This window comes from Panthera uncia, chromosome D4 (genome assembly GCF_023721935.1).
Source record: "Panthera uncia isolate 11264 chromosome D4, Puncia_PCG_1.0, whole genome shotgun sequence".
Classification (NCBI taxonomy): domain Eukaryota; kingdom Metazoa; phylum Chordata; class Mammalia; order Carnivora; family Felidae; genus Panthera; species Panthera uncia.
This window is the reverse complement of record NC_064807.1, coordinates 54,148,860-54,165,241: the sequence shown is the minus strand read 5'-3', so window position 1 is coordinate 54,165,241 and position 16,382 is coordinate 54,148,860. Positions and strand designations below refer to the sequence as shown.

The 16,382-nt window shown below is 42.5% G+C and overlaps 1 protein-coding gene across 4 annotated transcripts in view; it reads right to left on the bottom strand.

The window, feature by feature from the left end:
* NFX1 (nuclear transcription factor, X-box binding 1) overlaps positions 1-8,474 on the bottom strand; it is a 73,578-nt gene extending 65,104 nt beyond the window's left edge. For 2 of the 4 annotated variants that reach the window (XM_049624959.1, XM_049624978.1), the window contains exons 1-2: positions 8,333-8,471; positions 2,299-3,300 (exon numbers count right to left, since the gene is read on the bottom strand). In XM_049624959.1, the coding sequence (XP_049480916.1) occupies positions 2,299-3,300; positions 8,333-8,357 (1,027 nt within the window). In that variant the 5' untranslated portion in view covers positions 8,358-8,471. Of the gene's footprint in view, positions 1-2,298; positions 3,301-8,332 lie in introns of all 4 variants that reach the window. The other 2 variants (XM_049624970.1, XM_049624952.1) reach the window with 2 other exon arrangements.
* Positions 8,475-16,382: the final 7,908 nt, after the last annotated feature.

Genomic DNA, 16,382 nt, shown 5'->3' with positions numbered 1-16,382 from the left:
AGTCTCAGTGGGCCTGATATAATCAGGTGAACACTTTAAAAAGAGTCTAGGGATCAGAGAAAGAAGTCAGAGAGATCTGAAGAATCTCTAGCAGATGTTTTCCTATAGACCTCGAAGAAGATAAGTGCCATGTTGTGTAGAGGGCAATGTGGTAGGGAATTTCAGGTGACCTCTAAGAGCTGAGAGTGACCCTCAGCCAATAGTCAGCGAGAATAGGGGACCTCACCCTACAACCATAAAGAACTAAATCCTACCAAACCAGTGAGCATGAAAAACCCCATGCCTCAGATGAGGTTTCTCCCTGGCCAAATTTTAGACCTGTGAGGCTCTGAGTAGAGAACTAGGCTAACAGATACACAAACTCCCGACCCAAAGAAACTGTGACATAATAAATTTGTGTTATCTCAAGCCACTACATTTTTGTGATAATTTGTTATGAAGCAAAAGGAAACTATTAACCAGCCTTAAGAATTCAAAGGCAACTCTAGTATAATGCTACCTTTGTTCATAACACAAGTTGAGGTCCCAAGAGGAAGGACTGCCTAGGGGAGCAAAAGAGAACTAGAAGTACTATAAGCCAGGGTAAAAACAGTCCTGGGTAGGTGGTGACTTCATGTGTTGGGCTGGGCTACGTACATTAAACTGGAGGGAGACCAGATGGTAAAGGTCCACAAGGACAGCTACAAGAACGAAACTGTTTAGCCTGTACGAAATATATACACACTCAAGGCAAAATGAGAGGTGTCTTCAAATACTGCAAAAAAGCTGATTTGCAATGAGGAGGTGGGAAACTGGTGAGAGAGACTAGTTGCTGTGTTGCTTCAGAGGACAGAACCTGAACCAGGGGATAGAGTATTTACTGGAAAGAAGTTTTTAGTTCAAAATAAAGAAGAACCTTCCAACAGAGTGGAATACCTATTATGTTCTAAGAGCTATGTTAAGCAATAGGGATATAAAAAACAGTCTTTGCTTTCAGGAAGCTTACAGATTAGTGGTGGGCATCGAAATACAAACAATGATGGCTTCCAGTGCTAACTGCTATAACGGAAACGTGTACGTTTAAGGGGAAGACATCATAGGGCTATTGAAGATTAATGCCATCTGTGGAAGTAAGAAAGGTTTCCTGGACATGTGGCTAAACTAGCTATTAAAAAATGAGTAAGAGGAGTGCTGGGTGGCTTAGTCAGTAGAGCATCCGACTCTTGATTTCAGCTCAGGTCATGATCCCAGGGTCGTGGGATCAAGCACTGTGTCAGGCTTTGCACTGAGCATGAAGCCTGCTTGGGAGTCTCTCTTCCCCTCCTTTTGCACCCCCCTCCCTAATGTGTGCACTCTCTCACTCTCAGAAAAATAAATATTTTTTAAAAGAGCAATTTAAAAAGAGTAAGGATTCATTAGTGAATCAAATGGCAGACATTCTAGAAGAAGAGAGCCATATATACAACAGCAGGGAAAGATGAAACAACATAGAGTACAGAGAATACAATGTGGTGGGGGGGGCTGATGCAGCATAAGGTGGGGTGGCTGGGTAAGGAAGAAGCCAGAATCTGCATGTGGTGAAAACAAGTGAACAGAAATAAACAGGGGAGTGACACAGTTCAACATGTATTTTAGAAAGATCATTCTCTGATGCTGGTGTAAGAGATGGACTGAAAGAGAGAAAATGAAGATGGCAAGAATGGTTAGGACACTTTGCAGATGAGCAGACAAGAGACGATGCAGGCTGGAATAAGGAAAGGCAGTGGAGATGTTACCATCCCTTACCTGTGCTTTTATATTAAAAAAAAAATCTTGTAACCAAACATCTATAAGACGCACATCTGCATTTTAAAAATCCCTTACTAGAATTCTTTGTTGAGAAAAAAAGTTCCGTATTTGTATTTGCTTATAATATAGAAAAACTAAGTAAGTGGTTACTTACTGGGGAGGGGAGCAAGTGGTGGTAAGACCCAGGCAGGCAGATGATGAACAAAGATAGAAACAGATGTTTCATTTCATACCTTTTTTTTTTTTAAGTTTATTTTGAGAGTGTGGGGGACAGGGGCAGAGAGAGAGATGGGGGTAGAGAGAGAATCCCAAACAGGCTCTGCACTGTTAGTTTGGAGTCCAACGCAAGGCTCAAACTCACAAACCGAGATCATGACCTGAGCCGAAATCAAGAGTCAGACACTTTGACTGAGCTACCCAGGCATCCCTCACTGTATACCTTTTAATATTTTCTAGCTCCTAAATTGCATGAATTTATTATCTATCAAAACAAAACAAGACAAAACATTTCCACTATCTAGGTAGATTTACCTGTGTGTGTTTCCACATTCTTTAGCAAGTGGTTCTGTTTGCTTCGGGGGAAAGATGCTACTTGAGGATCCTGCCTCCTTACAGCGCATTTCTCTGGGTCAATCCTTCTGGAAGACTTGTTGACAACTGCCAAATTCCCATCGTCACAGGCAGATTTTGCTGGCCTTTCATTAAGATTATCCTTTGGAATGGGTGCCATGTTGTTTCTGGGTCCGGCATTTGTATGTCGTTGGCCCTCTTGTTTTAGTGGATTCCTACCTGGTCGTGGCCTAGCCCCCTCCACTTCCCAGGGAGGCCTTTTCTGTGGGTATCTTCTTTGCTCACTGCGTCTGGCCCCATACCCATCCAATACTCCTTTCCTGAAGGATGTGTCCAAAGAGTCAGAGTGGATAACCCCCACAGGTTTGGTATTTTCAGGTCCAGCATCCTCAGATTTTGTAGTCATTCTGTTACCCCACTCACATTTGAGTTTTCCCTTGACTTTTGGTCCTCTACCATAGCTGTATATAAATTGGGCTGCTTTTTTGGGTTTTGCTCCTCTGGGATCTGCACCGACAATTTCCTTCTCACTCTCAGAAGGGCTGTGCTCTCTGGGGTTTGTCCCACTCTCTGGCCTGGCCACATTTTCTAAGCTAGCTGCATCTGAGGACTGGTCAGTGAGATTCTGTACTTTCTTGACCTTGATATGTTGCTTTTCACTCCTCAATTTCTGCCAAGGTTGATTCTGAAGGCCATGGCTCTTGAGTAATTTGTTAGAAGTAGAGGACTGGAAAGAAGTTTGCTGACTCTTAGGTTTGCTTCCCAAAAGATAACTGTGCTGATGAATACCAGAGATGTCATCATAAGAGACTTGCCTGGAAAGGTGACAAGGAGGTGGTGAACTGTAATTTCTTCTACCAATCCTATTAGAATCTAGTCTCCTTTGACTCCCACAATTTAGACCAGAATTTTTTCTCTCCTGAGGAATGAACTCAGCAGCATCCGTATTGAATTTAAAAGTACCTAGGACATAAAAAAATAGACACGCCAGTAAAGAAATTAATTGTCACCCATGAAACCCAGAAGTCCCTAGGCCATATCTAAAAGTTATTTTCCTAAGGACTATATAAAACAGGCCCTTATTAAGGCCTACTTTTCCTGTGACTGTGATAGGTTCAAGGTGCTTGTGGAAGACTGACCATTCCATGACCAGTAGCTTCACCAATAGCCACTGTTAAGAATTGCTAAGTTGGGGCGCCTGGGTGGCGCAGTCGGTTAAGCGTCCGACTTCAGCCAGGTCACGATCTCGCGGTCCGTGAGTTCGAGCCCCGCGTCAGGCTCTGGGCTGATGGCTCAGAGCCTGGAGCCTGTTTCTGATTCTGTGTCTCCCTCTCTCTCTGCCCCTCCCCCGTTCATGCTCTGTCTCTCTCTGTCCCAAAAATAAATAAAAAAATGTTGAAAAAAAAATTTAAAAAAAAAAAAAAAGAATTGCTAAGTAAACGGGGCACGTGGGTGGCTCAGTCAGTTAAGCCTCTGACTTTGGCTCAGGTCATGATCTCGCGGTTCGTGGGTTTGAGCCCCAAGTTGGGCTCTGTGCTGACAGCCTGGAGCCTGCTTCGGATTCTGTGTCTCCCTCTCTCTCTGCCCCTTCCCTGCTCATGCTCTCTTTCTCTCTCAAAAAATAAGTAAACATTAAAAAAAAAAAAAAAAAAAAAAAAAGAACTGCTAAGTAAAACCGCTCATCTGAGTGATCAGGCATTATTATTATTATTATTTTTTGAGAGAGAGGGAAAGAGCAAGAGAGAGAGAGAGCAGGAACAAGCAGGGGAGAGGCAGAGGGAGAGAGAGAATCTTAAGCAGATCCCACAGACATGGGGTTCGATCTCACAACTGTGAGATCATGACTGAAATCAAAAGTCAGATGCTTAACTGAATGAGCCACCCAGGCATCCCTAGTATTATTATTTTTATTGTTATTATTATTATTTTTAATGTAAGTTCTCTGCTTTATGTGGAGCTTGAACTCACAACCCCAAGATCAAGAGTTGCATGCTGAGCCAACTGAGCCAGTCAGGCACCCTGATAGGCATGATTTATACCTGCATTTGTTTTATAAAAAATTTCAGGTCAGCATACAGTTCAGGAGTGAGAATCAAACAGCAGGTTCCATGTGGTCTTTCAAAACTCTAAGACAGCATTGTATAATATCAAGCAAACAGGCTTTGGAGTCAGCCAAAATCAGTTTGAAGTATGGTCCTCCAGATGATGGTATGAGCTTAGGGATACTGCTTTTAGCCTTCATTTCCTCACCCATGACGAAAGATGACAATACTATTTCAAAGAGTAATTGTGAAATTTAATCAAAATTTCATATTGATAGTACTTAACACAGTGAGTACATTAGTTCCCATCTGTTCCCTCCAGGAATGTATTTTAGGTTTTCCATACATAACCTTTATGATATGGTCCAGAATCTGAGTCTCAAAAATTAAGCATATGCCTCTTCAACCGACTCATTTTTTTCCCTCAAGATGCTTCTTTGTCCCTGAAGCCCAAAGACTAAATGATTTGCCTAAAGATACAAAACTAGTTAGTAGAAAAGCCAGAATGAGGGGCGCCTGGGTGGCTTAGTTGGTTGAGCATCCAACATCAGCTCAGGTCATGATCTCACGGTTTGTGGGTTTGAGCCCAGCATTGGGCTCTGTGCTGACTGCTCAGAGCCTGGAGCCTGCTTCATATTCTGTGTCTCCCTCTCTCTCTGCCCCTCCCCTGCTCACACTCTGTCTCTCTCTCAAAAATAAACATTAAAAAAAATTAAAAAGCCAGAATGATGTGTAGCTTATAGATCATACAGCTGACCCTTGAACAACACAGCTTTGAACTACAGAAGTCCACTTATACATGAATTGTTTACAGTACAGTACTGTAGATGTATTTTCTCTTCCTCATTTTTTTCATAACATTTTCTTTACTTTATTGCAAGAGTATGTAAGTATATAGTACATATATCATGTAACATCTGTGTTAATCAAATGTTTATGTCATTGGTAAGGTTTCTGGTCAACAGTAGGCTGATAGTAGTTAAGTTTCCGGGGAGTCATAAGTTATATGTGGATTTTCCACTGCGCAGGGGGGTTGCCATCCCTAACCCCCACATAGTTCAAGAGTCAACTGTACTATGAATCAACAAAGCCTGGAAGACATGGGTTTATGTACTTGCCCATCACTTATGTCTGTATGCAAGTAACTTAATCCTAATTTTTTTTATAAGGAATGGAGACACTAATAATCCCTACATCCAAGAGTTGCTATGAAGAATAAAGCAAGTTAGTAACATACATACAGTGATTAAAATAGTGCTTTATTGTTGCTGTTAGGGCTATCGACTATCTAAAATACACAGACCTTGGGGCGCCTGGGTGGCTCAGTCGGTTGAGCGGCCGACTTCGGCTCAGGTCATGATCTCACGGTCCGTGAGTTCAAGCCCCGCGTCAGGCTCTGTGCTGACAACTCAGAGCCTGGAGCCTGTTTTGGATTCTGTGTCTCCCTCTCTCTGACCCTCCCCCGTTCATGCTCTGTCTCTGTCTCAAAAATAAATAAACGTTAAAAAAAAAAATTAAAAAAAAAAAAACACAGACCTGACCACAAATGGGTACAGTACTGAGCCTGTGGGTTTCAGGTTTAATAATAAACCCTAACATTTATTAGGTAATTAACATGCGCCAGGCACTATTCTAAGCACTTTGTATCTGTTGACTCATTTAATTCTTACATTTCTGATGAGAAAACTGAGACTGAAAAAGTTACTTGTCAAAGACCACAGATGTGTTCCAAAGCAGACTCAAGATTCCACCCCTGGCTATATGGCCCTAGAGACCATACTCTTACACTACACTGTCAGAGTTTGGGCAGTGGATACCATAGAATCACATACTCAAGAACTGAATGAGATCATAAAGGTCATAGCGTAACCTTTCACTCAATCCAGGATTTGTCCTGATGGCTTTCACACAGGCAATTCTGGGGGTGGGGTGGAAGGCCTTACAAAACAAAAAGGGGATTAGACAAATTCATAAGGTGGTGAAGGAGACGTTTCACAAACATAAGAGAAAACATAAAGGTAAGAATGGGAAGATTAGACCAAATGGGTGTTGTATAGTCCTCTCCTCCTTGAAGAAACAAAGTGGGAGAGGGGCAAAAGAAGCCAGTAAAGTTGTGCAGAATAGCTTGGTAAAGGATGGGAGGAAGGTGTTCCATGTTAAGCTGTAAGGAGTTGATGCAACTACAGAGTCTAGATAGGGCAGCACCTATTCATATACAGTATGTGTTCCATTAGACATGAGGTAGTAGGTAATATCCTCAGAGAGACCCTTAAGAGACAGGAGGAAGGGGAAAAGGGCACATGAATCAGTAAACTGCACCCAAGACACAAAGAACTGAGACACTACCCCTTTTTTTTCTTAGTATTTTAAGTAGCTAGAAGTTACTTGGTAAAGAGGATACAAGTGGTACCCTACATTCAAGATAACATAGCAGAATAGTTAAGTGTCCAGCAGATGAGTGGAGAAGAGTAAGGGGAAATCCAATAGATTATGAAGTCCAGAAACAAAACAGACATTGGAGAGTCTGCCCATGGCAGAAATATATCCCTGAACTGCTCTGCTATTTGAGGACAGAAGTGGGCAAGAGAACTAAACACTGAGTGGAGATGGGGGTGTGGGCTAGAGATGATGCTAAAATAAGAACATGGGATAGTTCTTTGGACTAGGGGACTTTGCCACAGTAGATGGGGAGGAGGTTGTAACCTGGGGCACAATACAGGAGGCCAAAACTGTAACTCACAACAAATCCCACACATTCTGGCCTCAAACACTGACAGGTGTAGAAATGGGCCAGAAGTGAGCCTGAGGATGGGAAGATCAATGGATTCAGTTGAGGATCTGGGGGGAAAAAAACGTGTGGGAGAATGACAAAACACCAGCCTAAGAAGGTTCCTATCCCCTAAGATGACTCAATACCTAAATCAGGACTAGGGTTTGGAAAACACAATTTTTTTTTTTTTTTTTTTACCGAGACCCACAGTAACAAGTACATTTTACCTGCCACCCAGTACACAAATACATATATATTCTTCCTAGTGCCCCAACATTGGTTAAGTGGCAGTGACTCACTCAAATCAGCGAGTCTTGAACTAAGACTACAAACCACATGCTGCAAATTGCTGTCCTGTTTTTCATTAAGAGTGGGTCCTGAAATCAAACCATTGTAGTGGGTGTGACAGGTATTTTTTCAAATGAAACAGAAAATAGAGCGTACTGCAGACAGCAAGGAAAAACATTACTTTCTGAAACTTTTGGTTCGCTTTTGTATTTACACGTGTGCACTGAGTCGCGATGTAAAGTTTGGACAACAAAGACCTAAAGTACACCTTGAAGGAAATGGAAATGGATGTTACATTTACAGCCAAATGAGGGTGTTTTACACACAGAGCTAACTCCAGGAGAAGCGAGCTAACAATTACGGAACAGGTACAGTACAGGGCGGGAGCCTTCACAGGAATTAACATATTCACTCCCAACTGATAGATGAGGAAACGGAGACTCAGTCACATTGCGAGTCTGTAGCAGTCTGAGATTGGAAACCACTGATGTCCGGGTCGAGCCCGCTCCGCTGCCCCAGGAAGCGCCAACCCGCTACGCATGGAGAGCCCGCCATCGTCACTGGCGGTGACTGGGCCGCCGCCCGCCTTCTGGAGATCAGGGCGGCCTCTGCCCCAGTAGGGCCGGGCTGAAGGCGGGACGCCCACATCGATTCGCTTGGCGCTGGGACAAACCCGCTCTCCCTGGAGACCCAGCTGCGGGGACTTCACAGACCAGTGATGAACGGGCGAGGTCTCGATACCCACGACGCGCGTGGCTTGGCCCTTCCGAGCCACTATCCCCAGCCCTAGTACGCGCCACTCTCGCGATATGAATGGCCGGGCCCCTAGGACTCGTCACTGACCCAATTTCCGCTCCCTGAGAGGGGCCCAGTCCCGCGCGGGCCGGGACAGTACCTGAGACAGGAGGCGCCTCCGCCATCCCGTGCCGCAACACCTAAAGCGAGCCCTGCAACCTAGAGAGGGCTGTCACCCGGTCACGTGCCCTCGACTTCCGGCGCCGCAAGACTAGTCGCCTCTGCGCGCGCGGTGGACAGCCACGGAGGTTGCGCTGCCTGAGTGAACTGTGCGGTACGTCGGTGACGTCAGACACAAGCGCCAGGCGCAGGCCTACAGTCCTGGCTGTAGGTAGTAAAGCTCGCGCCGGGTGTGGGAGCGTGCAGGAATTTGCGTAGTCATTGTTTTTCTTTTTGAGATTCGCGGTGCTCTCTTGCTACCATGCTCTGTTGCCCTGGCACCCAACCAACTTCACATGGCCTGCTGGAGTCAACTCAAAAGTCACCTTCTTACCTAGAGTAGTTCAGGTTTGAAGTTAAAAAACAAAACCCTGCTAAGTAGTCGCAAGGGAATATGGGGGAAAATAACGTGCAAAACAAACGATAACAAGGCTAATATACAGAGAACTCTTACAAAGAAGTTAGATAACTTCTAAGCCAAAAAGCGATATAAAAACCATGTGTTAGAAATGGTAAAGGACTTGAACCGGCAGATGACAATAAAACAAATACAGATGGATACTGAACATAAAGGGGAAAGTATGGAGGCGCTGATAATTTGTAAAGTAACAGCATTAAAAAAAATTTTTTTAATGTTTATTTTTGAGAGACAGGGAGGGGTAGAGAGAGAGACAGACAGAATCTGAAGCAGGCTTCAGGCTCTGAGCTATCAGCACAGAGCCAGTTGCGGGGCTCAAAACTCATGACCTGAGCCTAAGTTGGATGCTCGGATGCTCAACGGACTGAGACACTCAGGGGGTCCGAAAGTAACAGAATTTTAAATGAGCGTGTGGAGTTTGTTTTGTTGTTGCATTACTAAATAGAACATAACATTTAAGTGTGAAGCAGCTGCATTTGTAAAGAAAACATGAAATAGATTAATTCACATGTGGGTTTTCTGTTTGCTTTTTTACACTTGATCTTAGCCAAAAGACAAGAAACGATTTTTAAATTTTATTTTAGAGAGAGAGTGTGCTAGTGGGGGAGAGAAACAGAGGGAGAGAGAGGATCTTACCAGCATGGAGCTGACCCGGGGCTGGATCCCATGACCCTGGAATCATGACCTGAGCTGAAATCAAGAGTGGGACCCTAAACCCACTGAGCTACCCAGGAGCCTTTCATGTGTTTTAATGCGTCCTCTCTTAGGCATTGCTTTAAGTGCTGGAGGTAAATGGTAAAAAAGACGAACATGGTCCCCACCCTCATGAAGTGCATTATCTAGTAGAGGAAATTAAAAACTAAATAATTTATAAATTAATAACTTGTAGAATAATTTCAAATTATGTTAGCATTGTGAAAGAAATAGGCAGGGTAACAGTGATAGAGACTTAATGGGATCTGCTCCAGAAAAGGTGGCCAGGATCTTTAAGGAGAAAGAAAGATGAGAAGGAGCTAGCTAGCTACAAGAGATTCAGAGAGAAGAAATAGTATGTGCAGAGGGTATGAAAAAGGAAAGACCTTGAAGTGTTCAAGATGTTGAAGTATCTGCTGGAGAATAGTAAGCAAGAAGAGTGGCACAGTATGAAATTGAAGAGTTAGGTAATGAGATCACTCAGATCACCTGCAGGCCATGATAAAGGATTTTATTCCAAGTGCAGTAAGAAGTTATTGAAGGGTTCTAAGCAAAGAAGTGGTATCTGAGCTACACTTAGATTTCTCTTCCACCCAAGGAAACGGTGAATTGTGGGGGGAGAAAGCATAGAAGTGGGTAGATCAGTTACATTTTTGTATTACACTAATGCAGAAGATGATGGTGGCCTTGGGCTAGAGTGACAGCAAATGAGATGGAGAGAAGAGGACAGATCTGAGGTATATATGAAATATAATCAGTGTCCAGCTTCCAAACATTTTCCATACCGACAGGTGTGATGTGATATCTTATTGTAGTTTTAATTTGCACTTGATTACTAATGAATCTGAACATTTCTTAATGATCTTTTTAGTTTCTTCTTTTTAAATTTATATCTGTTGGCCATTTTTCTTTTCTTTCTTTTTTTGATTTTTGAGAGAGAGTGAGTGCAAGTAGGGGAGGAGCAGAGAGAGGGAGACAGAAGAACCGAAGCAGGCTCCACGCTGGCAGCAGCTAGCCTGATTCAGGGCTTGAACTCATGAACCCTGAGATCATGACCTGAGCTGAAGTTGGATGCTTAACTGACTGACCCACCCAGGTGCCCCCATTGCCCATTTTACTATTGGGGTTGCTTTATTTTTCTTGCTGATGGTTTCTTATATATTGCAGATATCAATTCCTTATCATTTTTAGACATTTCAGTTGTTTTCTCTTCCATTGTCTATTAATTTTGTACTTTACTGAACATAAATCCTTAATTTTGACACATCGGCTCATCAAACAAACAAACTATATTGTCACCTTTAGAAATTGCCTGATGTTGGTGGCTCAGTAGGTTAAACGTCTGACTTTGACTCAGGTTGTGATCGTGCGGTTTGTGAGTTTGAGCCCTGCATCAGGCTCTGCTGACAGCTCTGAGCCTGGAGCCTGCTTCAGATTCTGTCTCCCTCTCTCACTGCCCCTCCCCTGCTTGTGCTCTGTCTCTGTCTCTCAAAAATGAATAAATGCAAAAAAAAATTTTTTTTTAATTACCTGATGTTTCAGTCTGGGTCCAGTTCAGAGAGGAACCACACAGTCATTTGAACAGAGAAGGTTTTATTTATTTAAAGACTTATCAACTATAACAGAGGATTGGAGAAATAAGGAATTGACTAGTAAAGAAGTAAAAAAAACAACTCTAAAATAATAAAGGATTAGCAATATAAGGAACAGCCACTACCTCTATGCTTGAGATAGACTACCCACTGAAGATCGCCTCAGAGCTGAGGTGCGGACCTTCTCAGAGAGGATGTGTCTGTGGCTCACTAGATGGCAAGGAAGCAGTGTGGTGCTACAATGGCAGAAGCTGCTAGAAATCTACCATGTAGGATGCTAGGGAAAGTAAATCATGGGGAGATGTCTCAGAAAAGGCACTCTACTATAAACCACCTGAGGTGGTGCCAAGAGCAGTTTCTGGCTGTTGGCCACCATAAACTGAAAAGGCCAGGGGCTGAAGAAGCTCTGTACGTTGCAGGAGCCAAACACTGGAGAAGCTGCCTATGGCACAGAAGCCTGCCTAACTCAAGCTGTAGAAACAGGAAACAAAACCTTTTCCTCCTGCGATATCTCTCTGGTGCCCTCTACTGACAAATTTTAGTATCTGCCAGCTGATAAAGGATATATTTTTTTAAATGTTTGTTTATTTTTTAGAAAGCACAAGCGGGGGGGGGGGGGGGGGGGGGCAGAGAGAGGGGGACAGAGGATCTGAAGCAGGTTCTGCGTTGAGAGCAATGAGCCCTATGCAGGGCTTGAACTCACGAACCACGAGATCATGACTTGAGCCAAAGTTGGATGCTCAACTGACTGAGCCACCTGGGCACCCCTTGGATAAACATTTAAAAGGGTCCACATCATTTCACGGAGCAAGCAAAAAGGATAAATTTGGAACTGAATAGCAATAATTCATAACTGGCATACTAGGGAAAATGTTCATTATTTTCAAAACTTGTAAATGAAGTAAGTAAACAATTATCTTGCCCTCCCTATACAAACACTATTTCATACAACATACCAAAATGTATGACAAGCAATAAAAGTGGTATTCAGATAGAAATTTATAGCTATAACTACTTGCATTTAAAAAGTCCAGGGGCACCTGGGTGGCTCAGTTGGTTAAGTGTCTGACTCTTGGTTTCAGCTCAGGTCGTGATCTCACGGTTTGTGGGTTCAAGCCCCATGTAAGGCTCTGTGCTGACAGAGGGGATTCTGGGATCCTCGTGGGATTCTTGGGATTCTCTGCCCCTTTCCTGCTCTCACTCTTTCTCAAAATAAATAAACATTAAAAAGCAAAGTCCAGACACTGGAATATTATTCGGTACTGAAAAGAAATGAGCTGTCAAGCCATGAATAATAAATACATGGAGGAAACAAATGCATATCACTAAGTGAAAGAAACCAATCTGAAAGGCTATATTCTGTATGATTCCAACTATACGACATTCTGGAAAATGCAAAACTGTGGAGACAATTGCTAGGGCTTAGGGGACGGGAAAGAAAAATAGGCAGAGAACAGAGGCTTTTTAGGGCAGTGCAACTGTTCTCTATGATACAGTGGTGGATACATTGTCAAAACCCATAAAATGTACACCAAAAGTAAACTCTACTGTAAACTATGGACTTTGGGTGATACTAATGTATCAATGTAGGTTCATGTATTACAACAAATGTACCACTGTGGTGTGGAATGTCAATAATGGGGGAGGCTGTGCATGTGTGAGGACACGGTATATGTGGGAATTCTCTGTACCTTCTTAATTCTGCTGTGAATCTAAACCTGCTCCAAAAAATAAAGTTTATTAATAAAAAGAGACAGACCTCAAATCAGTAGCTTTAGCTTAGTCTTCTACCTTAAGAAACTAGAAAAAGAAAAGCAAACTAAACCAAAACAAGTAGAAGGAAACAATAAAGGTTAGAGCAGAAATAAAATAAAAATAAGAAAATTAAAAAAATCCAAGAAAACAAAGTGATTCATCAAACAAAAAGAAAAAATTGTCTTTTAGCTTAGATTGACAAGAAAAAAGAAAGAAAAAAATTATTATAATTAGGAATTGAAGAGGGGGACATTACTATGAACTTTAAAGAAGTAAAAAGTGGGGTGCCTGGGTGGCTCAGTTGATTGAGCGTCTGACTTCGACTCAGGTAATCATCTCACAGTTCGTGGGTTCGAGCCCCACATCAGGGTCTCTGCTGCCAGTGCAGAGCCTGCTTCAGGTCCTCTGGTCTCCTCTCTCTCTGCCCCTCCCCGTGTGCTCTCTCTCTCAAAATAATAATAATAATAATAATAATAATAAACATTAAAGAAAAAATTCTCTCCCTCTGCTCCATCCCCCCCCCAAAAAAAGAAAGAAAAAGAATTATAAGGGAATACTATGAAAAGCTTTGTACTAAGAAATTAGATTACTAAGATGACATGGGAAAATTCCTAGAAATATACAAACTACCAAAATGGACTCAAGAAAAACAGAAAATCTGAATAAACCTATATAGCAAGTAAAGAGATTTAACTAGTAATAAGAAAGCTTCCAACAAAACCCAGGCCCAGATGGCTTCACTGGTGAATTCTACCATACATTCAAAGAATTGACACCAATCCTTCACAAACTCTCCCCAAAAATAGACGAGGAGGGACCACTTCCCAACTTTTTCTCTGGATGAAAACTCTGCCTTAGGGCAATCAATGCCTATCTTCCCGTTGCAGAAATTGATGGCAACAGCCCAGACTGTCCATGAAAACAGACCGAGACTGATTAGGCATTCTAGGGCAGTGGTTGTTAGCTCTGGCTACATACAAGAACTACCTGGGGAGCTTTTAAAAATCCAAGTGCCCACACCATATTCAGATTCATTATATTAGAATCTATGGGGGGGGGTAGGAAAATATAAAAGGAAAGCTATAGTATATGGATAATACAGGTTGAAGTGCCAAACTTTTACATTCTTTCAAATTCTGTGTCTCCCTCTCTCTGTGCCCCTCCCCACTTGTGCTCTGTCTCTGTTTCTGAAAAATAAACGTTAAAATACAAGTCTGACCTGCTTTTAACTCTACATGTTTCTCAAGTCCAACCCCTCCTCTCCTTTCCTCTTTCAACTCTGGATCTTTCCAATCTCCTTTGGAGATGATATCATTGGATCATTCCAATCTCCTTTGACCTTGCTAAACTTCCAGGGCTGATAGATTACAACCTAAGGATACCACCAGTACTCAATTCAGCTTCTAATGGTTAACAGGTGAGATACTGAACAGAGATACTGACTGGTGGCAGCTACTGGTGGAGTGATTATCAGAGGCTATGTTGTGCCTGGGACTTTGCCACAGGACTCATCTTCTCCATTTTCCTTAAATTCACTAAGATTGACATAGACCAAGTCCTGGCTTTAGTTCTTTTCCCAGTACAGCAAGAATTAGCAGAATGATAAAAGTGTTAAGGAGTCTTCAGGAAAAGGAAAACTGGTCAGAAGCAGAAAATCGACTTTGTGGTGCATGTGTGGGGAGTGGAAGCAATTATTACAGCATTTAACATTGAAAAGCGGGACAGAGCAAAGAGAGAGGCTGCAGAGAAATTTCTGGGATTCTTACTGGCAAGTGACAGGAACCCAACTCCAACTAGTTTAAGCAGATAAAGGGGTTTACTGGCAGAGTTCTCAGTTCACAGAATTAAAGGAAGAGTTGCCGAGACTTGGAGCACTCTGGGAATCTCAAGGATCAGAGGTTTGGCTCAGTGCCATTAGGATTCTTTCATTCAGCCTCTCATCTTGGCTCCCCTCCAGCCTCAGTATCTCAAGCTTCTCATACTGACAAAGAATTTAGGGGGTGGGGGAAGAAAGCATTTCCCCTAGTTTCCATTTAGTAAATTCAAGGGAAGAACTTCAACAGGCACAGCCTGGTCTCTAATTGGTATTTTTGCAATAATCACACAGTTATAATTGGGGAGGCAGTTCTGTAAAAAAAAAAAAAAAAAAAGAATGTTCTGAAAGGACTAAGCAATAAACCATTATAGAGAGGCAAGGACCAAGTCACAGGCAGCTTTGTATGCCTTGCTGGAGGTGTCAGGGAACCATGAAAGACATTAAGTAGTGACTAGGTCAGATTTGTATTTTAATGTTGATTTATTTTTGAGAGAGAGAGACAGAGGGGGTGGGGGTGGGGGGCAGTGCAGAGAGAGAGAGGGAGACATAGAATCTGAATCAGGCTCCAGGCTCTGAGCTGTCAGCACAGAGCCTGACATGGGGCTCGAACTGGGGAACGGTGGGATCACGACCTGAGCCGAAGTCAGTGCTCAACCGACTGAGCCACCCAGGTGCCCCCAGATTTGTATTTTAGAAAGAGAAGTATAGCTGTGATGAATGGACTCAAGGAAGCGAAACTGCACGAAGAGATAACAAGTCATTAATTCCAAAAGACTATGGGATGGATGTCTAGGTTAAGGAAAATTGAAAGAGGAAAGGAGGGAAGGGGTTGGATTTGAGAAACATGTAGAGTTAAAAGCAGGGTTTGATGATTAACTGTGCAGAGTGAGGCAAAATGTAGGCATTAAGGACTACTCAAGAGCTTTCTGTTTTGGATGGAGGATGATTCCATGACCTGAGACAGGGAAAACAGGAGGAGGAGATTCAGGTCTAAGGGAAAGGTAATGGCTACCTTGGCCACTTGAATGCGAAGTGTTTGTGGGCTTCTGGAACATCCAAATAATTCTTAGGCAAAAAGCTGGATATGAATAGGATTCTGAAACTCAGGGGCAAGATCTGGGATAGAAGTATAGATTTAGTGGTCAGTAAAGTCATGAGAATAGTTGAGTTCAGTAAATATAAGTGATCAAAGAAAGAAGTATGATAGCTAAAAGTTAGAATCCTAAGAACACTAACATTACAGTTAGTGTTTCAGAGTGATGAGGATTTCAGAAAGGAGTCTTAGAATAGTCAGAAGAACAGGAAAACCAGAGAGCATTGTCACAAAAACCAAGGGAGTAGAGATTGTTAGAATGATTGATCACAGGTATCTGATGCACTAAAAAGGTCTAGTTGGAAGACTATCAACCATTACAATTGGCTATATATAGGGCACTGATAACATTGGCAAGAAAGAAAGCAGGAATATTTGCTGAGAGTGAATCCCAAGAAAATAAGCTCAATTTAGATATCAGATTTTAGGTAATGGTGGGACATTTCATTGGGAATGCCCAGTACTGAAAATAAGAATGAAGAGGTCTAGACTAGTGACAATTATTTTGAGTCTTTAGCAATAGGTAATACATAAAATGTTGGGTGTGACATGTTTCAAAGAGAATATAAAGGGTGAGAGGAAGTCCAAGATTGAAACTATAATGAAAGAAATATTTAAAGAGCT